The sequence below is a fragment of the Theropithecus gelada genome, chromosome 8, assembly GCF_003255815.1.
Source record: "Theropithecus gelada isolate Dixy chromosome 8, Tgel_1.0, whole genome shotgun sequence".
Lineage (NCBI taxonomy): Eukaryota > Metazoa > Chordata > Mammalia > Primates > Cercopithecidae > Theropithecus > Theropithecus gelada.
Window position 1 is genome coordinate 122,358,768 of NC_037676.1, and position 25,704 is coordinate 122,384,471.

General features: G+C 37.5%; 1 protein-coding gene across 1 annotated transcript in view; it reads left to right on the forward strand.

Annotated features, from left to right (window-relative positions):
* COL14A1 (collagen type XIV alpha 1 chain) overlaps nt 1-25,704 on the forward strand; it is a 242,278-nt gene that overhangs the window by 32,459 nt on the left and 184,115 nt on the right. The window contains exons 4-5 of the mRNA XM_025394901.1: nt 2,131-2,274; nt 8,174-8,260. Coding sequence (XP_025250686.1) covers nt 2,131-2,274; nt 8,174-8,260 — 231 coding nt within the window. The remainder of the gene's footprint in view (nt 1-2,130; nt 2,275-8,173; nt 8,261-25,704) is intronic.

The following is a 25,704-nucleotide window of genomic DNA, read 5'->3' on the forward strand; positions in this document are numbered from 1 at the left end:
GCCCCCATGTCTGATCTTGAAAGGTAATTTTTTTCCTTCAGGTGATTGGTAGCTTAACTTTTTCTGATTAATTGCTGATAATACCAAACTATTAAGTCCCCCCAAGCAAGTGTTATTGGGGAATCATAGAACTGTAAGAGTGACTTGGGTAGCCTCTGAAACAAACCTTCATCTGAATCCTTCAATCCCCTCTTGAAGAGTGCACCCAAGAAGTAGATATGTAGTTCTTGCTTAGACATCTCCCATGACAAAATAAAAATTGGGAATGTAAGCAAAGTATTTCTTCGTGAATGCTAAGTTTATTTTCCACAGTGTCCTTACTGCAGCAATCCAAGATAATCAGGCTTGACAATCTGGCATCTATTTGATTAAACATAGTAAATAAAAAGTAATAAATACATTTAGCCACAAAATGTTTATAGCTGTTTCAACACTATGAGACATGATCCAACTATTGTTTATGCCAGCCTTTCTGAAAGCGTGTTCCATGGTATTCTGTAGGATGCTAATAACGGTTTTGCAGCTAAATAGTTTAATGGTCAAATAAATTTGGAAATTCTAGTTTAAACAGAGGTTTAAAGTTTTTATTGTTTGTTTGTTTCAGGAATCTCAAAGCCTTTAATAAAACAATACACTCCAGAACTCTCAAAGAGGGACTGTAATATACAGGGTTTGTTTTTCGAGAAACTTTTTTTAGTGAAACACACATTGTGAAAGATATATTAGGTGCACTTTGCAGTAGATGAGTTTTAAATGACAGAAGTTCCTGAAACCAGATTTAACATCTTGAGCATAAACGCATATAAGGAAATGGGTTTTGGCAAGAGAAAGACTCCATTTTGCCCTCCAGTAGTAGGCAGCACAGATAATAGCAGCATCAAATTTCAGAATTAAAAATATTAATTTTATTAGCATATGATTAAATTATAATCTGTATTATGTTTGACTAATTCAGCAAATTTCAGACTTCTCTTGCTGGTACTGCTAGAGAGACAGAAGTTTTAAATTAATTTTCCTTTTCTCAGACACAGTAATTGCAGGCAAAAATTAGAGAAGAAAAGTAAAATTTGGAATTCTGCATAAAAGTTGAGTATTTAATCATCAGCACTTTCAAGAAAGCCTTAGATGTCAGTCTAATTTGATGGAGAGGTAATGGGATTTTGAAATCTTTTCATGAACCAAGCCAACTTTTAAGTAGCCGGTCAATGAGTGGTTCCTTCAGCATCCTGAGCCATTTGTGGTCAGATTTAAGATAATTAAATGGCTCATGTTTCAAGGATGCTCTGACTCACTTTAGAGAGGCCTAGAAAAAAATTCCAGTGTCAATAATTACCTTCGGCCTGCCCATATCTCCCCCTTCACATTTTTTTTTTTTTTTTTTTTTTTGAGGCGGAGTCTCAGTCTGTCACCCAGGCTGGAGTGCAGTGGCGCGATATCGGCTCAGTGCAACCTCTGCCTCCTGGGTTCAAGCGATTCTCCTGCCTCAGCCTCCTGAGTAGCTGGGACTACAGACCAACACCACCATGGCTGGTTAATTTTTTGTGTTTTTAGTAGAGGCAGGGTTTCACCACGTTGGCCAGGATGGTATAAAACCCCTGACCTCAGGTGATCTACCCACCTGGGCCTCCTAAAGTGCTGGGATTACAGGTATAAGCCTCTGCACCTAGCCTCTCTCTTCACTTTTAAGTGAAATTCTTTCCTCGAAGAGTATATCTGATGCTGAGGGCTTGCTGTCTTGTAAGCTTGTACTATGGCTTTTCCTACTATATAAAAGCAGTAGAGTGTTATGATGAAATATTTTCGTGAATTTGATTTTCTCTAATTCTGACAATTGTTAGTTATCTAATATAAAAAGAGTACAACTAAAAATAAAGATGGAAACTATATTATAATTAGGTGCAATACACATATATACCATTGTATCTATTTTAAAATATCTTCACCTCTTGATGTATGTAAAAAAATCATGATATACACTCTAAATATATACAATTTAAAATATATACAATAAAACACATTTCAAAAAATGCCTTCACTGTTTAACACCTTTATTGCTAACTAATAAAGTTTCTTAATGTTCACAGTGAACCTTATTTCTTAGAACTGATTTATTTTTCTCTTTTATTATAGGTGGAAAAACTAACCAGCTGAATCTCCAGAACACTGCAACTAAAGCAATTATTCAAGGCCTTATGCCAGACCAGAATTACACAGTCCAAATTATTGCATACAATAAAGATAAAGAAAGCAAGCCAGTTCAAGGCCAATTCAGAAGTATGTATTTACAGTTCTGAAAGTACCTCTGCAGGACTCTGTCCCAGCCTTGGATTTGAGTCTGTGATATATATTCTACAACTTAAAATTCTAGATTTTTCAGATTTATAGAGATCCTAGAAGACCTTCAGTCTTACCTTCAACAAATTCCTCTGATCTCTAATACTTTCCTACCCTTCCTTTTCCCCCATTTTGCTGTATTCCTACTTACCCTTTGTGCTTTAGTTTCCAATGAACTTTTTAATGTTGGCTCCTGAACCTTACCCAGACATCTCTCCTATGTGATTTCTTAGCATCTAGAGCTTCCCTTCTGGTACTATAACACCATATTGTAATTGCTTATTTACTTCTCTGTGACCCCCACAAGCCTGCAAGTTTTGCAAAGACTATAACTCAATGATTTTTATTTCTCGTTGTATCACAGTTGCATATTATAGGCCTGGCATATAATGGGTGCTCCATAAATATGAATGTCTGAATGGATAATGCCTGCACCTCCCCTATAGGATCCCCAGAAAGTGCCAGTCCAGCCTCTACTAAAACAACCTATGCAACAGGGAATTTAATTCTTTCCTATTGTTAATCAGTTGACATAGGGACCGTTCTATGCCAGTCTCCATGATAAGCTGGTTTGTCAATAAATACAATGTGAGAAGTATTGGAGAGAGTACATACAGGACTCTGTGAAGAGAGGTACTCTCTCTGCCCCAGTAACGGGCTGTGGAGAGGATAGACATGGGAAAGCTTCACGTTTGAGCCAGTTCTCAAATAGTAAATTGGGCATTTGGAGAAATGACAGGGTGTGCAGAGGACATTCTAAGTGGGAGCGAAAGCTCTGCAATGGTCCAATCAATGTCCACAGAGTTCGTTAGGAAACATTTCTTTAGATTGAGTTTAAAAATGGTCTACACAGGCTGGGTACGGTGGCTCATGCCTGTAATCCCAGCACTTTGGGAGGCTGAGGCAGGTGGATCACCTGAGGTCAGGGGTCCGAGACCAGCCTGACCAACATGGAGAAACCTTGTCTCTACTAAAAATACAAAATTAGCCAGGCGTGGTGGTGCACACCTGTAATCCCAGCTACTCAGGAGGCTGAGGCAGGATAATCGCTTGAACCCAGAAGGTGGAGGTTGATCTTGGTGAGCTGAGATCGCGCCATTGCACTGCAGCCTGGGCAACAAGAGTGAAACTCCGTCTCAAAAACAAAAAGTAAAATAAAAAATAAAGATCTACACAGGCCCTGATTCTTCTGTCTCTCGGGAGACATTCATTCATTCTTTTCTTTTTTTTTTTTCATTGAACAAATGTATTTCACATGCCTATTAAGTGCCAGACTGTTTTCTAGGCACTTGGGCACAGGACAAATCCCTGCCCCATATGGACCTTATATTCTAATGACCAGAGACTGCAGCAACACCCTTTTCCTGAAAGTGGTGTTTCAAACATGAAGGATGAAATTTTTTTGTATTGTGAATACAAACAGAAGAGGCCTAGCCTAGTTAACTTTCTGTTATGTCATTGCTGAAAGAAACTCTTCTTAAAAGCCCAATTTATTATTCAGGACAATTTAAAGCATAATAAAAAATCATCAGAATATTTTAATGAACTCCTAAGTAGCCGTCATCTGGCTTCAGCAATTAGCTGCTCATGGCCAGTCTTATTTCTTCTATCCCTCAAACCCTTTTCCTTATTATTTTTTGAGCAAATTGTAGACATCATTTCAAATAGATTTTTTTTCTAAATTTTAAACAATAGCTTTTAAAATCCTACGATAAGATGAATCCATAAATCTGTGTGGTGGTGGGTCTGGAACTTTGTGTGCAGCAATGTTCTATCTAGATTTTTTACACCTCTTCCCTCCCTTTTTTCTCTTCCTCTTCTCTGTAATGTTTTGTGAGACATGTAGGCTGGTGCAAAAGTAGTTGCAGTTTTTGCAATTACTTTAAATTGGAAAAATTGCAATTACTTTTGCACCAACCCAATATTTTGTAAATCTTTGAAAAAATTAAAAGAACACACAACTTTGTTACCTCTTGAAACTTCTGAACAAAGACATCTGGCAAATTCACCTGTCAGCAGGGCATACACGTGTTGTAAATGTTACATTCTTTTGAGATTCACATTGTCCAGGAGCTTTAGAAAAGCTTTTTATGTTATTTTTGGTATAAATTAGCCTTCTGTCTCATTTTACTGGCACTGCACTTTAGTTTCTGGCCTCCAAAATTCCTGCATGAGTAGCTGAAATAACTTCACTTAAAGTTTGTGAGAAGCAGTAAAAGGGATAAGGAGAAAATACTCATCTTTCTCTAGTCTGAGGTTTTGCAATTGATTATTTCAAATATTCCACCGATTGAAAAGTGGAAGAAACACAGAGTCATATAAATCTTCCCAGGCTACTTCTTCAAAACACTTAAAAGGAAATTGATTTGTTTCCATCTTGCTTAACTCTGCTAAGATAGCTGTAGAGAAACTGTATAACTGGTTAGCTAGATAAATAATATGCAAGCGTGTATTTTTTATTTTTTATTTTTTTTGAGATGGAGTCTCGCTCTGTCACCCAGGCTGGAGTGCAGTGGCGCGATCTCTGCTCACTGCAACCTCTGCCTCCCGGGTTCACGCCATTCTCCTGCCTCAGCCTCCCGAGTAGCTGGGACTCAGGTGCCCGCCACCACGCCCGGCTAATTTTTTGTATTTTTAGTAGAGACAGGGTTTCACCGTGTTAGCCAAGATGGTCTCGATCTCCTGACCTTGTGATCACCCGCCTTGGCCTCCCAAAGTGCTGGGATTACAGGCATGAGCCACCGCGGTTAGCTAGCTGTGTTATTTTTATTGGCAGGATAGAGGGATTTGTTCTGCCCAAATAGCAGTTTGTAAGAATAAAATGAAAATTGCTTGGATAGCTTTCTTTTTCCTTTTGCATTTCAGTTATATGCCTGCTCTCTGTGAGATGGAGCTAAAACCTAGTCTCTTCCTAGAAAACTTCCGTGGTTGGATCCAGGAAAGTGGTGATCAAGATAAAGCTTGTGGCTCTAAGTTTGCTTTTAGTGCAGGGATTTGAATTCTTTATGAGTTCATATTTTGATACACAGTAAAACATAAGAAATGATCTTTGAATTTCTAAGACAGAAAGGCAGATCTGATCTAATAGGTGTTATGACTCCAAATTTGCCACAAGCAGTTCAACCACTTCCAGCCTCAGTTTCTTCACCTGCAAATGAGGGTGATGATATGCCTATTACTGTGCAGATGAGCTTACTTCACCACATAGTAGAGCATGGTAGCTATTGTTGTCGTAAGAAATACCATTTTGCTTGTTAACTATCTGTTTTCCAATTGATTTTGCCCCTACATGAGGAAGACAGCACCTTGGTCAACATACATGTTTACATCTTATATGTGACATAGTGGATCAGCTTCCATAATGGCTGTTATTTTTTCTTGTTTATAGACTGCTTTTTATTGCTCTGTGTTTTAATTTAGTACCTTTAAATATGGAGGGCACCTCTCCAATGATTAGGAGAGACATGAGATGGAAGTAAAAGTTTTATTACTTACAGGTCCTGAGAGTTATATGGTATGCCTGGAGGCCACACCCATGGAGGTCAGGGAGCACAAGAAGTGGGGGCACCCATAAGCCAGGGTCTTTATTGGGGTCCAGGGCATTATCCTCAGGTTTCTTTGAGGAGGGTTTTAATTGGGGCATTTAAATCAAGCAGGCATGAGTTCCAAGAGGTCACACTGTGACTGGGAGGCAGTCAATGTGGCATATCTGCACAGTTCATGCAGAGAATGAGGGCCAGTGGCGCCAGTCAGGTGGGCTGTATGCGGCTCTCCCATAGGGAGTAGAAGGTAGAAATAGGTCTAGGAGAGAATAATGAATAGTAAGAGTAACTCCCAAATAGAGACTGGCAGAAACTCCACTGGAAAGGTGACGTTTGAACTACACTTTGAAAGATGGGCAGGGAGCAGTTGTTTAAGTCGGATAATCTGGATTAACCACATTTAGGAACTAGTGTTTAGGGTATGTTGTAGGACCAGAAACTGTGTCAAGGGTGATTGAGCCTGTTTCTAGTATGAGTAAGTCCAACTTACATTTAAAATGGATGCTGAGGCAACATGAAATTTGTAAGAATTCACCACATTCTATGTTGGAAAATTTTTTTCTCTTTTAAATGTGTTTTGTCAATCTTTGCCTGCAAATTCCTGCCTTTCTTTGGAAGTCTGACTCAAAAGGGAAGTTTCTCCAAGTCTCTACCTCTAAATTTATTACTGGTCTTTCCTAGAACTATTTCTACCTCCAGCATCACTCAGCACGATCTTTCTCATATTAAAGTTGCAGACATATTTTGTTTTCGAAAATGCAAGTAATTTGGGGTGACAGCACATGTGTGGGTGGGATTGAAGATACAGATTTGGGAATTATCTATGAAAAGGTGAGAATTTAAATTGTGGGGTGGTAAAATTACAGCGGGTTGTACAGAGACACAAGACACTCTTAGTATATGACTGTGTTTCATGAATAGTAATAGAGAAAGAGCCCAAAGAATGAGAATGAAAAGGAGTGGTCAACAGGAGAAAACCAGGATAAAGCCATTGTAAAAACTGAGAAAGAAAAGAATTTAAGTGTGTATGTGTGTGTGTGTGGAAGGTGGGGGGGGCGGTGGTGGTGGTGGGGGTGCTCCAAAGTGCCAATGCTTATAGAGAAGTCGGTGAATGAAGTTTTAAAAAAATTGTTATAAAAATTTATACATATCAGGATCAAGGCATCTTATATTTTTATTTTTAAAATGTTTTAAAATTGTGTTTTAAATCCTGGAATTTAATCTCTGCGTAGCAGAAAGTCAAGGAAGGTTTCTAAGAAAAGGAATAATAGAGTGACATGACCTTGGCAAATGACAAATCTCAAACCATTTCAGCAAAGCAATGGAAGACAGTGGAAAGAAAGAGGAGGAGGATATGATAAAGACAGGATGAATGGAACAATATCCTGGAGAAGGCAGCAAGGGTGGTTCAGAGGAAATCATTGCTTCCCCTATGTAGCTTACCCCCCAGTACATTTGGTGACTTCCATGAAATGAATGTAGCAATTAAACGAAATACCTTGGCTCACTTCTGCATTTTCACGGGGTGTTTTATTTGTGCAGAAACCACTGCCATTTGGCAGGCTCTTGGACTGCTTCAAACAGCCTAAGGTGCTATTTGGCAGAAAAGCAGCTGTGCAGTTTTAAGGAGAGAATGCAGTGGAAAGTTAAGCTAATGGTGTAGGTTGATACGAATTTATTAAAAGGCCATGGGGCATTTTTTGGTCCCTGAAATTTTCTAATTAAAACCGTAAAAAAACTACCATTTATTAATGGGGAAACTTTTTTTTTTTAAGTTTGAAAAGGAATTATTATAAGGCTCTTCACTTTTTTCATTTTCATTTTTATTTTTTTGCTGATGGAGCAATTCCAAATGAGGCTATTTATGGTTAAGATCTTTCTAGAATGGGGACCAAGCTCATAGGCTAAGTCCAGAGACTTAAAGATATGGCTTTAACCCCGTGCCAACACTTAACTGGTTTTATGAAATAGGTTTTAGCTTTCTGGTTCTTCATTCCCTCATGTATAAGCTAGGGATAATTATGCTGATTTTACAGCAGTTATGAAGGATTAAATATGTGTGATACATCTGCCCATAGTGCATACTCAGCCAAAGTAGTTCCTTAGGTGTTTCTGTGTCTTCTCATGACATAGTTGAAAAAAAAAAAAGAGCAGTTCTAATATTTGGGGATGAGTTTGTACCATGGAGCTCATTTCTGTAAATACTTTAGGGCTCTCAAGGGTTTTAGTAAAAGTCATTGAACATTTTCTTTTAGACTTTAATATAACACGGTGCTGTCTCTCTACTTTTCTTCCAGTTAAAGATTTAGAAAAAAGAAAGGATCCAAAGCCCAGAGTCAAAGTTGTGGACAGAGGAAATGGGAGTAGACCATCTTCACCAGAAGGTCAGAGACGATTTTGATTAACTCATGTTGGGATTTGGGTTGTTTTAATTACACAGGCAATTCTCACGTATGTGGTTCCTGGTCCCATCTGAGAAGTGCAGGTCTAATATGAAGATCGCTTGTGGCCTCTTTGTACTCTTCCTTCCTTTCCCACACAAGATGACCCTCAACCCTTTGGCATGGCAGGTGACCTTTAGGGCACCTTTCTTAGAATGGTGCATATATGTATAGCCTATCATAGTTCTTGTTCTGTGCATACCTTTTCACTTGGAAACCTATCCATGCCAATTCATATAGGAGGCAGGATCACCCAGTGTAAATTGCATGGGCTCTCCCACTTGCCTGCCTAAATTCAAAGCCTGCCTTTACCACTTTCAGTGATCTTATACTAGTTATCCAAATGTCTATGTCTCTATTTCCTTATCTGCAAAATGTGGAGAATGGGATTCAGATCATAGAGTTCTTTGGGATAAAATGCATTGATATGGGTAAAATACTTAGAACATTGCCTGCCATTGAATAATGTTAGTTATTATTGTTAGTCTACCTCATTCTTTTTAATAGCCAGATAGTATTCTATGGGATAGACTATTATAATTTAGTGATTAGTCCCCCCCAACCCCCTTTTTTTTGAGACAGGATCTCACTCTGTCACCCAGGCTGGAATGCAGTGTCACGATCTCGGCTCACTGCAACCTCCGCCTCCCGGGTTCAAATGATTCTCTTGCTTCAGCCTCCTGAGTGGCTGGTATTACAGGCGCATGCCACCATGCCCAACTGATTTTTGTATTTTTAGTAGAGACGGGGTTTTGCCATGTTGTCCAGGCTGGTCTCGGTCAGGTGATTCACCTCTCTCTACCTCCCAAAGTGTTGGGATTACAGGTGTGAGCCATGGCACCCTGCTGGTTATTCCCCTTTTGATGAGCATTTAATGTTGTCCAATTTTCACTATCACAAACATGCTGTAACAGCATATTTCTAACTGTGGAGCTGCGAAGTTAAAGGATAAGCAAATTTTAGCCTGCCAGATTGATAGATGGCAGGCTCTATCAATATCGACTTAAATTTTTTTCAGTGATTTGTACTTCTGCCAACAATATGTAACAGGGATTATTTCATATGTTCTTTTCAACATTTGAAATCCCTAATATTGAAAAAATTCCCCAATTTTATATCATTTGTTTAATTTACATATTTTTGATTACTAGTGAGGCTGAATATTTTTTCATATCTTTAGTGGTCATCTGTAATTTTTCCTGTTCATTTTTGTTTTGTGTTGTCTTTATTTCTTTAATGAATATATAAAAATTTTCTAAATATTTTGAGTATGAAACCCTTTTCTACATATTGTTGTAGTTTTGCAAATATTCTCTCCTGGTGTATAATTTGCCTTGCAACTTTATTCATCTTTTTGATAATTTTTAATACAATTAAAAAAATCCTTGACAAATGTTTTACTCTGAATTTTGATGCATTTCTTGGTTTTCTAATATTTTAACATGAAACATTTGCCTATTTTTCTTCTAATGATGTGCAGGTTTATATTTATATTTATTACAACATATTAAATATGTTAGATATAAAATGTATAAAAATAATGTCATAAACATGTTTGTCCAGATTAAGAAAATAAACCTATTACCATACAGTTAAAACTCATTACTTATCCCCATAAATTCCCTTTCCTCTCTTGTAGGAGGCTGCCACTAAGCTGCAGTCAGTTTTTAACATTCCAATATGTCTTTATCATTCTACTTCATATATATTTGCAAGCTTAAAACATATTTAATTATACGAAGTTCAAATTTATATGCAGTTTATTATAATGGATGTATACCTTTGCAACTTTTAAATCTAATGTTAAACTTTTTTGAGTTATCTATGTTGATTTATGTAGAGCCAATTTATTCATTTTCTTTACTGTGTAGAATAGAATGCCACTGGATAAATATATTCCAATGTATTTAGCCCTTCCACTCTTGATGTTACCATTATTTTGCTATAATTAATTTGTTGTAAGTATCTTTGCTTATGTCTCCTGTACATGTGGTAGAATTTTTCTAGAGTATATACCTTGGAATCAAGTTATTTAGTTGCTGCATATATATATTTTTATAGCTTCTCTTGATATCTTTTTATGCTTTTATATCCAGTACTTCATTGTATTTTCTTTTTTCTAACATCCTGAGTTGAGTGTTTACACTTTAATTTTTAATTTTTCTTTTCTATTATATGCATTTTAAAATATTGATATGTAGTGTTGTTATGCTGTAGTTCATACTATTTTGTAAATTTCACTAGATTTTCTCCCTTGATCCATGAGTTACTTAGAAATATGCTATTAATTTCTAAACATCTGGAGATTTTAAAAGAAGACATTTATTTATTATTGATGTCTAATTATTGCATTGTGGGTAGAGAATGGGGTGTGTAGAAATATTCTTTGAAATTTGTTGAGGCATTTTATTACTTAAATGTGGTCAGTTTTTAAAACCATTCCATGTGTCCTTGAGAAAAATGTGCATTTCAATTTCCCTTGATGGTATTTGCCCATTTCTATTTGTAACTCTGGCAATTTTGTTTTAAATACTTACGGCTAGATACAAATAAAATAAGAGTTATTATATTTTTCTAGTCAATTTTTCTTTTTCATATTTTGTAATGATTCTTTTTATTCTTAGTAATTCAATATTTGCCTCAAGGACTATTTTATCTAATATTAATATAGCTATATCACCTTTATTTTATTTAGTACTCACATAATGCATTGATTCTCTATTCTGTAACTTTCATTCTCTTTGTGTCTCAAGTTCAAGATGAGTAATTTGTAAAGTAGATTAATTTGCATTAAAAATTATCTTACAATCATTGTATTTTACTTGATAGCTTTAGTTTACTTAAATGTGTTGATGTTACTGATAATTTTGGACTTACTTTTTATTTTATGCTATTATCCTACATTTTTCTTATCTTTTTTCCCCCCATTATACCTTACTTAAAATTGACCAAGTTTCTTTTTTCTTTAAATCCATTTTATCCCTTACTGACCTGGAAAAGCTAACATAGTCTAATCCTAATCAATATCTTTATTATTTCCCTATAATACGGAATACGGAATTTAATAATGCTTTATATTCAACTATTACTCTCCCGTCTTACACATCATTTTTGAAAAATACATTAACTTATTTTTTGTCTCTCAAATATATTATTGAATACAGTTATTATAGATATTCTTTAACAATCAGTGTTTGTCCAGATTTGCCCACGAAGTTGTTTTGTTCACCATTTCATCTTGCATCTCAGACCTTCTCTATGTATCCACTTTCCTTCATAGAAGATCTGCGGTGATAAATTTATCTTTATTCGTGCAAAAATATTTTCACTCTGTAGTCACTATTGAGAGATTAGCTGGGTACGAGATTGAGAGTTGTCTCCAATCATTTCAAAGACATTTTACTATCTTCTGGCTCCTGTTGCTTTGTTGAGATGTGTGTTTTCAGTCTAAGGGTTGTTCCTTTGTAGGTGACCTCTCTTTTCTCTCTGGATGCGTTTCAGGCTTGCTGTCTTTTATCTTTGGGGTTCTGCTGCTTCACTATCGACAGCCCAGATGTAGATTTCTTTGTGCTTCCAGATTTCAGATTTATATCTTTCACCAGGATTGGAAAATTCTTGACCTTTAACTTTTTAAATATTATTTTTCTCAATAATTTATATTCATATTCTTTCTCTCAATTAGATTTATGACAGTTTCTTTGGACAATCTATGTCTTTTAATACTAATATTTTCTACCTCTCTGATTTTACGAATGATATTTTGGGTTCCTTATATCTGTCTTTTAGGACACTAGATCTCTTCCTCTCTCTAATCTACTCTTTAGCCTGTTCTTTTCAATGGGGAAATCTTTTATTCCTAGAAATTACATGTGCTTCTTTTTCAAGGTTGCTAGGAATTTTTTATGGTGCTTGGTTCCTTTTTAATTGTTAATCATTCTGATATTTTAATCATGATTATTTTATATTCTGAATTCAATAATTCTATTATTAAAGCATTTTAGGGTTAAATTTGTGTGTGTGTGTGTGTGTGTGTGTGTTTTTCTTTGTTTGTTTTGTTTTGTTTTTTAGATGGAGTCTTTCTCTGTTGCCCAGTCTGGAGTGCAGTAGTGCAATCTTGGCTCACTGCAACCTCTGCCTCCTGGGTTCTAACGATTCTCCTGCCTCAGCCTCTCAAGTAGCTGGGATTACAGGTGCCCGCCACCATGCCCGGCTAATTTTTGTATTTTTAGTAAACATAGGGTTTCACCATGTTGGCCAGACTGGTCTCAAACTTGTGACCTCAGGTGATCTACCTGCCTCCATCTCCCAGAGTACTGGGATTACAGGCATGAGCCACCACACCCGGTTAGGGTTAAATTCTTGTTACTTGTTTATACTGACTTTCATTCATGGGGCTGGTTTCTTTGTATGATGTGTCACTTTGGCTTGTGGACTCGTGTGGAAATTCTTCACAGCATGTCTTAAGGGTGAGCTCCTTCAGAAGGGGGCATTTTGGTTGCTACCAACCTGGAAACACTTTATGTTAATTTCTTGTCTTAAGATACTCACGGCTTGTCCATGGTTACAAATTCACAGGAGAGACAGTTTTCCTCCACATAGAGCTTAGGCCAATGTAAACCCTTTCCTTGTCATCTCCCTTGCTAGAAAGCAGTTATTTTTCTAGTCCAACAATTTGTAAGGCTATGGCCCTGTGAGGGTGCCTCCTTTACATAAGAACTATCAAGTCCAACTTCCCACCTTGAATGCATTAAGGTTTTGTCTCCCATTCCAGCATGACTATTACAACTTAATGTCTTGATTGATAAATTTCTGGTTAAGGTGAAATCTACCAGATATATATTTTCCCTTGCAGTAAGTAAGTAGCTTATGATGAGATATTTTGAGACATGTAAATATTCTGTTTCTCATTAAAATTTCACCTACTTGCTTTAGCATCTATTGATTCTTGCCTGAGTCAGTAACTATTATGATGTTTCTCAAATGGTAATTTTTCTAACTCCATTTTTCATTCTACATTTATTATTTGGCATTCTACTGTAAAGAAGATTTTTCCCTTCTCCCACACTTGTTTTTCTTTTCATATGAATATGGACTGGTAGGTTCTTAGTTTATTTGAGTGGATTATAATCATTACTATCATTGTTTATTATGATGCTCAAATTGTTCCAGATTTGCTAGGTGGGAACTATTTCATGCTGTCTCTTATGTCTTTTAAATATGTTCCCATCATTCTTTAAGTTATTTCTTACTTTCTGGCACAAACTTTACATTCTGAGCTCTTGTATTTTTTCTACCTGGCCCCAAAATGAACCATTTCTTCCAAGAATCGTGGCTTCTTTTTGTGGAGAATAGTATTTTGCAACCAAAATGTGGGTACTAACCGTGCCTCTTGCTTCTGGAGTGTCATACCATTATCTCTCTGTCTGTCTCTCATTCTCTTGCTCTCTAGCAATCAGTCATCTATCTATCATTTACTTATCATCTATCAATCATCTATCTGTTGTCTATCATCCATCTATCATCTTTCTATTATCTGTCATCTATCTATCTATCTATCTATCTATCTATCTATCTATCTATCTTACTGCATCTTATATCTATCTCTTGCCCATATCACAGGGTTTATTTTAGCCCTCCTTCTTCTAATATTTATAACTCCCCTTTCAAGAGAGTGAGAAACATGACTCCCAATATTCTTAATATATCTACTCAAATGGTCAATCATAGAAATAGTTTTAGAACTGCTAATCTGTGCATACTGCAAAAAGACAAACAAATCTATTAACTTGAGTTCAATGTTTGCTTTTATTCTAAAGTATATCATATCTGTATTCAAAAGGATCTTGGATTAGTTCTTTTCTTCCCTATTCACTGTGGTTTTGTTATTTATTTTAATAGGGAACAGTTAAGTTAATCCGTGAGTATGTAAAACATTGGCACATTTCCAGAAGTCGAAAAGTCTACAAAAGGATGACACTGAAAAAGAAGTATCACGTCTGCTATTCCTTCCATCCAACTTTGCTTGCCCCTCCTATATAATCAAATGTGTTAGTTTCCGTCTTATCTTTTGTGTGTTTCTTTGTGTAAGAACAAACAGATTTGTTAATATTTTTAAGGGAGAATTTTACAAGGAAGTTTGCGTGTTTGGATTGCCTTTTTTTTTTTCCCACTTAGACAACAGTGTTTAAGGTGAAATCTATGGAAGCATTTGTGGATTAGAGTTTGGCTCCAGAATTTATTAGCTATAGCTATGTATTTCTAAAGTGTCTTAACTGCTGTATTCTTTCCCCTGATGCACCTTCCTCTTTCCTTTCCAAAACCTAGGATTGAGTGAAACGAATTAAAACTAAGAAGTAGACAATGGAAGAGTGAGGCTACTATTGGCACATGTTCTAATAAATACCAATACACATTTGGAGAAGGAAGATTCATAAGCAGTCCATTTCCTTCCTCACTGAAGATATGTCTGAACATATGTTTATGGAAGAGTTCTTTCTGAGCCCACTTTCAGGCAGGCGCTGTCTCAAAGGGTTTATTGTAGTGATGAGGACTTGGGGTAGGGCAAGAACTTTCAAGAGGTTTGTGGAAAATAGGTATCTTCCTCTTTCAGGTGAGGGTTTCTATGAGGTGTGTGCGAGGGCAGTGAGGACTTTGTGAGAGCGCTGGTTATGTGGGAGAATTGTCTTAAGAAGTAAGTTATAAACAATGGTGACAGTCCAGGACAGAGTTACAGCTCCTAGGAGGTGGAGGGGGATGCATTAGTGTGACCCAATGGAGATAAAAGATGCCCCCTCTCCACCCCAACCAGGTCGTTTATGCAACCCTTAGCATAAGCCGCTCCTCCAAGTCGTGGTGCTTTCATGATCCACATTGAACTATACTGCTCTTTGTTTTCCCTGAAATCTGTGATTTCTTGTGTAAGTGTCTACATTGATAGTGGCTCAGATACAATCAGATATATTATACATATTTTACAATTTTAGTTTAAATGCACAGAGTTAAGATCCTTAACAGAAGTGGCTGTGCAGTTAAATACTTAACTTGTTTCCAATCTACTGTACATGTTTCTTTAATAATCCAAAATTAACTCACAAACAAAAGTGGTATTTGCCTTTGAGCATAATATTGGCACATTTGCATTAATGGCTATTTCTCCATCATTGTCCAAACAGCTTTCTTTAATCATTTTTGGAGTTTTGCACAAGAATGCAGAACCTGATTGGAAATGATTAAGAGACTGATAGGAAAAACAGCATAGGGTTTTTTTTTTCTTCTTCTTTTTCAGTGATTTTTAAAATTAAGATCACCAGCCTTCTTTGTTTTGTTTTTAATGGATTTTTAAAAATACTGTAGTCCCTACACTGTCGGGGTGAATCTCAGTGCTCTCACTTTCTGGGGGAAAAATGAGATGAGCTTAAATTATTCTTTCCAGAAATCAGCAAACTATGGCCCATGGGCAAAATTCAGTCTTCTGTCTATTTTTTAAAATAAGGTTTTATTGGAACACAGCTATGCTCATTCCTTTACATATTGTCTATGGCTGCCTTCCCACAATATCAGAGTTGAGTAGTTACAAGAGAGATCATATGACCTGCAAAGACTAAAATATTTTCTGTTTTGCTCTTTTCAGAAAAAGTTTGTTTATCTTTGTCTTAGGATGTTTAAAAATTTTTGAATGTGTTGGCACACAATCCTTCACTAAAAAAGTAATGAAATGCTTTTCTGAGGACAACTGTTCTATTTTGCTATTTCATAATTGCATAGGCTATACTCATAAAATATATATATATACACACACACATGCCTACCTTTGAACATTTCTACCTCTTATACTCCCATAGTTGATTTTTTTTTTTTTACCTGAAGCATGAGAACTCTCAAGAGTTAGCTGTGAGGATTGAGTTAAAATGTGTAAAATGCCTAGTACATAGTAAGTGCCACATATTTTATATATAGCATTTACTACATGCATAAAACAGTTTAAATACATATATAAATAGCATAGTATTTGTTATTACTAGTAACATGTATATTTTGCAAGAGCTAAGATCATCATGGGCAATGGTTTATATTATTGATTTGATAATGAATGCATAGAAGAGCTGGTAATTATCCCCTAGTGTCAAGCACTGAGTTAGTTTCTGGGGATTAAGTGGTGAGCATGGGAAGCAGAATTCTAGCCTCATGGAGCTTACGTAGTCTAGCAGGGGCTCAACACATGTGCCCAATGCCTTCTCTTGGAGAAGGGCCAGTTCTGAATTATGCAGTCATTATGGTTGAGTGTAGCCTGGGCACATGATTATTTTCGAGGTATATTTTCACTGACTGGGATCTCTCACCTCCCATTAATACTTTTATGGTTCTTGGCTCACAGTCAAGAGATTGATTTGAAATGTTAACACCTTTCCACTAGCTACTGTGGGACTTAGATCTGGCAAACCCAGGACTGTGAGTTCAAGTTGGTAAAAATGGGACTGTTAGGGTTTTAATTTCCGTTAGGTAGGCACTAGAAGGTAGCTAAAGTACAGGGAACTAGAGGGGTCCTGTAGGTTAGTGCTGGCAAGAACCTGACTCTACTCCTAGACTAAAGGGGAAAGAACTGGGTTCAATCATAAACAGGACATTGGGGTAAGTGTGGACTAGAATTTATGCATTAAGGGATTTGAAGGATACCTGGATCGTAGAGAATGCTCCATTAGTGCTTCTTCCTCTTCTTGTTTCCCAGTTTCCTCCTCCTCACTTTTCTTTTCTTCCTCTCACTTTCTCTACCTTATTCTCATTGTTATTATAATTATTATTATCTAGACATTTGACATGGTGTTTCAGCAACAACATCAGGGTAAACTAGAAAATTGCTCCTTATCCATGCAGGGGGTCCCTGAGGAAGCCACTCTGTATATGCCTGTGCCCTGAGTGAGGGAAGAGTCTTGAGAATGCATAACTTTGGGCCTGTGCCACACACAGCTTAGGTATCCAAATTTATGTTTACCATGTGCTCTGAGGCCTGCCCACTCAGGAAATTAATATAAAAATGGCTTCAGTTGGTAAAAGCAATGGAATGACTAGCAGAAGCAAACACAAAATCACATTTGAGCCAAGACCTGATAAAACAATGCCAAAGGAGAGTTCGCAATTCACAATTTCAAAACATAGAACTAAACTGTGTGCCATAAGTAAGAGTCAGAAGACACAAAAGTGGTGGCCTCAGAAATCTATGAACTTTAATTATGGAATCATTACATAAAGACTATATAATAAGGGCCTGGTACAGTAACTCATGCCTATAATCCCAGCACTTTGGGAGGCTGAGGAGGTTGGATCACTTGAGGTCTCGAGTTCAAGACCAGCCTGGCCAACATGGCGAAACCTTGCCTCTGCTAGAAATACAAAAATTAGCCCGCAGTGGTGGTGCACATCTGTGATCCTAGCTACTCTGGAGGCTGAGGCAGGAGAACCACTTGAACCTGGGAGGTGGAAGTTACAGTGAGCTGAGGTCGCGCCACTGCACTCCAGTCTGGGTGACAGAGCAAGACTTTGTCTCAAAAAAAAAAAAAAAAAAAAAAAAAGAAGAAGAAGAAGAAGAAGAAAAAAAAAGGCTATATAATAAATAACAATATGATTACTAATGTCAGAAATATTTGAAAGAAGAGATGAAAAACCATGACAAGGAAAATAGGTAGATTAGAAAAGGTACCACATGAACATACAGAGTTCTGAAGAGCATAAACAAAAAAGATAGTCACACCCATAATCATGCTGGTAAAACTGTAGGACACTAAAATTTCCAAAGATCAAAGGGGAAGAAATAGGAAGAAAAGAGCCAAAGAAGAAGAAAAGGACTTGTTGAACCCATTTCTAAATGATTGAGATCTCACTGTGCATGCAGTTATTTGTTCTTCAGTGCTCTGGAGTACTAAATAAAACTTCTGGGTTTTTTTTTTGTTTGTTTGTTTTTTAAAATTTAAGTTCTGGGACACATGTACAGAATGTGCAGGTTTGTTACATAGGTATACACGTGCCAGGGTGGTTTGCTGCACCCATCAGCCCGTCATCTACATTAGGTATTTCTCCTAATGCTCTCCCTCCCCAACCCTCCCATCCCCTGACAGGCCCCAGTGTGTGATATTCCCCTCCCTGTGTCTATGTGTTCTCATTGTTCAGCTCCAACTTATAAGTGAGAACATGTGGTGTTTGGTTTTCTGTTCCTGTGTTAGTTTGCTGAGAATGAGGGTTTCCAGCTTCATCCATGTCCCTGCAAAGCACATGAACTCATTCTTTTTTACAGCTGCATAGTGTTCCATGGTATATATGTGCCACATTTTCTTTATCCAGTCTATCATTGATAGGAATTTGGGTTGGTTCCAAGTCCTTGCTATTGTGAATAAACATACGTGTGCATGTGTCTTTATAGTAGAATGATTTATAATCCTTTAGGTGTATACCCAGTAACGGGATTGCTGGGTCAAATGGTATTTCTAGTTCTAGGTCCTTGAAGAATTGCCACACTGTCTTCCACAATGGTTGAACTAATTTATACTCTCACCAACAGTATAAAAGTGTTGCTGTTTCTCCACATTCTCTCTAGCATCTGTTGTTTCCTGACTTTTTAATGATTGTCATTCTAACTGGCATGAGATGACATCTCATTGTGGTTTTGATATGAGTTTCTCTAATGACCGATGATGATGAGCCTTTTTTTTTTTCATATGTTTGTTGGCTGCATAAATGTATTCTTTTGAAAGGTGTCTGTTTATATCCTTCTCCCACTTTTTGATTTTTTTAATAAATTTATTTAAGTTTCTTGTAAATTCTGGATATTAGCCCTTTGTCAGATGGATGCATTGCAAATTTTTCTCCCATTCTGTAGGTTGCCTGTTCACTCTGATGATAGTTTATTTTGCTGTGGAAAAGCTCTTTAGTTTAATTAGATCTCACTTGTCAATTTTGGCTTTTGTTGCCATTGCTTTTGGTGTTTTAGTCATGAAGTCTTTGCCCATGCCTATGTCCTAAATGGTATTGGAATTTCTGGCCAGAGCAATCATGCAAGAGAAAGAAATAAAGGGTATTCAAATAGGAAGGGAGGAAGTCATATTGTCTCTGTTTGCAGATGACATGATTGTATATTTAGAAAACCCCATCGTCTCAGTCCCAAATCTCCTTAAGCTGATAACCAATTCAACAAAGTCTCAGGATACAAAATCAATGTGCAAAAATCACAAGCATTCCTAGACACCAATAATGGACAAACAGAGAGCCAAATCATGAGTGAACTCTCATTCACAATTGCTACAAAGAGAATAAAATACTTAGGAATCCAACTTACAAGGGATGTGAAGGACCTCTTCAAGGAGAACTACAAACCACTGCTCAAGGAAATAAGAGAGGACACAAGCAAATGGAAAAACATTCTATGCTCATGTATAGGAAGAATCAATATCATGAAAATGGCCATATTGCCCAAAGTAATTTATAGATTCAGTGCTATCCCCATCAAGCTACCACTGACTTTCTTAACAGAATTAGAAGGAACTACTTTAAATTTCACATGGAACCAAAAAAGAGCCTGTATAGCCAAGACAATTCTAAGCAAAATGATCAAAGCTGAAGGCATCACACTACCTGACTTCAGATTATACTACAAGTCTACAGTAACCAAAACAGCTTGGTACTGGTACAAAAACAGATATATAGATCAATGGAGCAGAACCGAGGCCTCGTAAATAACGCCTCACATCTACAACCATCTAAACTTTGACAAACCTGACAAAAACAAGTGATGGGGAAAGGATTCCCTATTTAATAAATGGTGTTGAGAAAACTGGCTAGCCATATGCAGAAAACTGAAACTGGGCCCCTTCCTTACATCTTATACAAAAATTAACTCAAGATGGATTAGAGACTTAAACATAACACCTAAAACCATAAAAACCCTAGAAGAAAACCTAGGCAAAACCTCTGTTTTTAAAAAGTGGTATTAATTGACTTAGTTGAAACCATGACAGTGCAGATAAGACATGATTCCTCTCCACTGGGAATACTACTAATCTGTAACATATTTTAAATGTTTTCACTTAAATGTAAGAACCCAATTTATGTTATAAAATTCGGAATTCCCACCATTTATTTATCGGTCCTCAGTAGAGCTAATTGAAATACTGTTTTATTTCTCAGAGTCTATGTGCGATTCATTTCTCTTCTTTTTTTATACTTCATTTCTCCTTAGTTTATGACCTACCTTTACTGAAAAATTCTAGGCAGCACATTGGTCAGGAATCCTTCGCTTCAGTAGAAACACACTCTAACTAGTTTAAGTACAAAAAGAATTGTACTGGCTTATGTAACTGAAGCATGGCTGGACCTAGGGTCTCAATCCAGTATCAGTTACTCTCTCTTGCTTCTCCATCTCCTGGGTCTGCCTTCCTCTGAGATGGCTTTATTTCTAGGTAGGGTTCCTACAGTGGCAATGAAGACCCCCACAGAGTTCCAGGTTCCCGAATTACATAATAGTGAGCAACCCCAATCTCATGTGGTAGGAAGCCTTTTTTTTTTTTTTTTTTTTTTGAGGCAGGGTCTCACTCTGTTTCCCAGGCTGGTGTGCAGTGGCACGATCTCTGCTCACTGCAGCCTCCACCTCCCGAGTTCAACAGATTCGCCTCCTGCAGTCTCCTGAGTAGCTGGGACTACAGATGGGCCCCACCATGTCCAGCTAATTTTTTTATTTTCAGTAGAGACAGGTTTTCCCCATGTGGCCAGGCTGATCTCTAATTCCTGACCTGAAGTGATCCCCCTGACTCAGCCTCCCAAAGTGCTGGGATTACAGGCATGAACCACTGCATGGTGGGCCATGAAGCCTTTTTAATGTTAGTTTCAGAAAGCATCTCAAGAACACTTTTGATTGGTCCAGCTTGATTCATGTGCCCGTCTCTGATCCAGTTGTGGTGAACAAGGAAATGAAAGAATCTGCCTGGCCACACCAGGAGCTGCAAGGATGGTATTAGCCCTAACTGAGATATCTGGATTGAGAATGGAATTGGGCAAACACATTTAAGTCAACTATGGGGAGCTTTAAAATGTTTTACAATTCTCTTTAGATTATCTCCGAAATGTGCATTATTAAGATGAACTTGTTTCTGCCACATCATGAAAAAATTGAAGAATTTTTAAAAAGTAAAGTTTCAACCATATGGAGTATAATTTGACCATTAAGATCACCTTTAAAATAGTGCCTTAAGTTGCTGTGCGTTTCAGGAAAAAACAATTTTCTTTTACAAACAATGATGTAACACATGCAGTCTCAATGGGAGTGATATCCTTGAATGGGCAAAAATTTATTTTGGGAGTGAAAGGGGAAAATATTAATTCTTTTATGTGTTAAGTATAAATATACAATACATATATAAACAGCTATATGGTATACCTGTGGTTTTAAAATTTCATGAGGAGGTGATGAGGAAAAAATATCTAAAGACTCCTTATGGGAGTGATAACTAAAAATGGTTGCGAAACATTGATCTAATGCCGCACATGTATTACAGAAAGGTTGTCCTGCAATTTTAGCCCCTTTCTCCCCTCACTTCTGCTCTCTGAGCATTTCATAACATTTTCTTTTTGAAACATGACCAAAAAAAAAAAAACAAAAATTAGCCAGGCGCGGTGGCATGCACCTGTAGTCCTAGCTACTCGGGAGGCTAGGGCAGGAGAATTGCTTGAATCTGGGAGGTGGAGGTTGCAGTGAGCCGAGATCGCACCACTGCACTCCAGCCTAGGAGACAGAGTGACACTCTCCCCCGCCCCCCCCGCCAAAAAAATTTTATGCTTATGCACTCCTGACAACAATTGGATGAAATTCTCCTAGCATTAGACCTGCAGTTTTCCTCTAGTTCCTCCCTGACTGCCCTTGATGAGATAGTTTTGAAGAATTTTGACACTTTTCCTCTGGCCTCCAGCAAAGTTTATTATTCCCAACTTGTTCTCCAGTGGTAAGAATTCTTAACTCTGTCTGAAATAAGTTTTCAAATGTCTTAATTCTTAAAAGAACTTGTAACATATCATTTTTAAAACAATTGGATACCTTATAGCTATGAGGACTGCTATTGATTTTGGCAGAGTGAGTCTCCCATAGGAATGCTTGGGCTTCTCTGACTTGTAACTTCCTCCTTGTCTAAGAATTTTCTATTGAGTATCTTGTCTCTATACCTGCAGGGATGACTGTTGTCAAATTAAGCAGATGTTATGACTTCAGAAATTGCAAAATGTCAGGATCAGTTCATTATTAATGGATTGGAGTAAGCGGGATAATTGAGTTGAGTTTTGTGAAAATCACCTTAAAAGACCAAAGTAAACATACAGCCAGATCATGTAGTATTATATACAGAGCTGAAAATAAATGGGAATATAATACACTGGCTCCTGAAGTTGAGCAAATTTCATTTTAAAATAGAAGTGATCAGCTAAAATAGCCTCTGTTGGATCAATATTCACTTCAGGAAATCAGGAAATAACTAGGCAACTTTACCAATAAAACTTTAAAGCAAACTTAATTTTTTTTTATTTTTCTTCTTTTCCTTCTTCTTCTTCTTTTTTTTTTTTTTCCTTGGGTCAATATTCACTTCAGGAAATCAGGAAATAACTAGGCAACTGTACCAATAAAACTTTAAAGCAAACTTATTTTTTTTAAAATTTTCTTCTTTTTTCTTCTTCTTGGGTCAATATTCACTTCAGGAAATCAGGAAATAACTAGGCAACTGTACCAATAAAACTTTAAAGCAAATTAATTTTTTTTTTTATTTTTCTTCTTCTTCTTTTTTTTTTTCCCTTGGGTCAATATTCACTTCAAGAAATCAGGAAACAACTAGGCAACTGTACCAATAAAAACTTTATAGCAAACTTCTCCTTCTCCTTCTCCTTCTCCTTCTTCTTTGTGGAGTCTCATTCTGTAGCCCAAGCTAAAGTGCAATGGTGCGATCTCAGCTCACTGCAACCTCCGCCTCTGGAGCTCAAGTGACTCTCATGCCTCAGCCTCCCGAGTAGCTAGGACTACAGGCGTGTGACACCATGCCTGGCTAATTTTTTTGTATTTTAGTAGAGACAGGGTTTCACCATATTGCCCAGGGTGGTCTCAAACTCCTGAGCTCAGGTGATCCTCCTGACTCAGCCTCCAAAAATGCTGGGATTACAGGCATGAGACACCACGCCTGGCCTAAAGCAAACTTTATATAAAAATATATAAGAAGGATCACATATTTTCAAAGGAATTAAAATCCGTTTTAGGTATCTTGTATTGTGGTAGGGTAGGAAGAGTTTGGAGAGGGTACATTACAGGAGATGGGGGAATAAAAATTGAGTCAAAAGTTTCTGAGATGGGAATGTTGTTGGGAGAAAGAAGACTAATTGTATTGGGAGGAATTGAGAAATATACATGGACGGGTCAAGTGGAGAGCTTTGGAAAGTACAATGAACAGTTTAGGCTTAATATGGTAGGTGAGGAAGGAAGAAATAATCTTAAAATTTAGGTCACTTTGAGAGTCCTGCAGTTCAACCAGTCACGGGAATGGTGGAGGCTCCTGAGCCATTTCTTCAAGGGTTGTCCTGCATCTGCTGTCTTTAACAGAGATTTTAAAATTTCCCAAGACAGTCATCTTTGGACATTGTCTAATTGAGTTGAAATCTGTCACTTTACACACTCCTTCTGGGCATATAGAATCCTCCTAATCCCTCTTCTATGTGACAGCCCTTGACATATTTGAAGACAGCTGTCATGTCTTCTCCCAGTCCCCTTCCAGTTTAGAGCAGAGGAGAAATGTGATGCCTGTGGTGTTTACAGGATTGTTAGCTACTCTCAAGCTATAGGGCTCTGAGTGACAGCTGGAATGTTGTTTCGACTGTGGCGCAGCAACCGGGCTTCACATTCCTGTAAGTTGTCATGGTGTTATTCATCCCAGGTCGAATGTAGGACAAATGCGTATGGCTTTGATTCATGCTATCTTTAATTGCAAGGCTTGTCCACATTTTCCTTCCTTTCTTCCTTCCTTCTTTCTTTCTTCCCTCCCTTCCTTTCTCCAAAATACTTCTCTTCTGTGATGGGAGTTGAATGGTTCAGCCTTTGGAGTTAGTTCTGGGTTTGAATTTGAATCAAACCTAGATTCAAATTGTTGGTGGGCAAGTTATTTAACCTATATAGTTACTTAACCATTCTTTCTCTATGAAATGGAAAGAACATCTACCTTATAGGATTAATACTGGACTTAGATGAAAACGATGTATGCAGAGCATCTGATGAAAGCTATCACTAAATGGTAGGCTTTTCATAATTACTAATATAAAAAAGGAAGCAAAGGAAAGTGTGTGTATATGTGTGAGATGTGTTTGTGATGTGTGTGTGTGTTTGGAGAGATTTATTTATTTGTTTATTTATTTATTTATTTATTTATTTTAGACAGAGTCTCGCTCTGTCGCCTAGGCTGGAGTGCAGTGGTGTGATCTTGGCTCACTGCAACCTCTGCCTTCCAGATTCAAGCAATCCTTGTGCCTCAGCTTCCTGAGTAGCTGGGATCACAGGTGTGCATCACCACACCTGGCTAATTTTTGTATTTTTAGTAGAGATGGAGTTTCACCATATTGGCCAGGCTGGTCTCAAACTCCTGGGCCTCAAGTAACCTGCCCACCTCCACCTCCCAGAGTGCTGGGATTACAAGCCACTGTGCCTGGCTTGAGATATTGATTTAATATAAAGAGTTGGTTCATGTGATTATGGAGGCTGGGCAATCCCAAAATCTGCAGTCATCAAACTGGAGATCCAGGAGAGTGACCATGTAGTTTCAGTTCAAATCCAATGGCCTGAGAACCAGGAGAGCTGATAGTATAAGTTCTAATCCAAACACTGGCAGGCTCAAAACCCAAGAGCCAATGTTTTAGTTCAAGTCTCAAGGCATGAAAAGACAACATATGAGCTCAAGGCAGTCAGGCAGGCTTCTCTCTTACTCAGCATTTTTGTGCTCTTCAGCCTGCAATCCCTTAGAGGCCCATCCACATTAGGGAGAGGAATCTGCTTTATTCAGTCTACAAAAATCAGCCAGAAATACTCTCATAGACACATCCATTTGGTCAAATGTGTGGGCACCCCATGGCCTAGACAAATTGGCACAAGAAATTAACCACACACTGTATAATATATTTCTAGGAAGTCAGAAGTTCTAGGAAGAAAAATAAAACAGGGATAAAAGGAGTGAGTCATGGGAATACTGTTTTAGATAGGGCAGGCATCTGTCACTGTCAGGGGAGGCTTTGAAAGGTACATTTCCACTCACGATTGGATTAAATGAGTATTAACCTCACTCAGATTAATGTAAATTCCAGACACAGCTGAAATGAGCCCCTTGCTGCACATC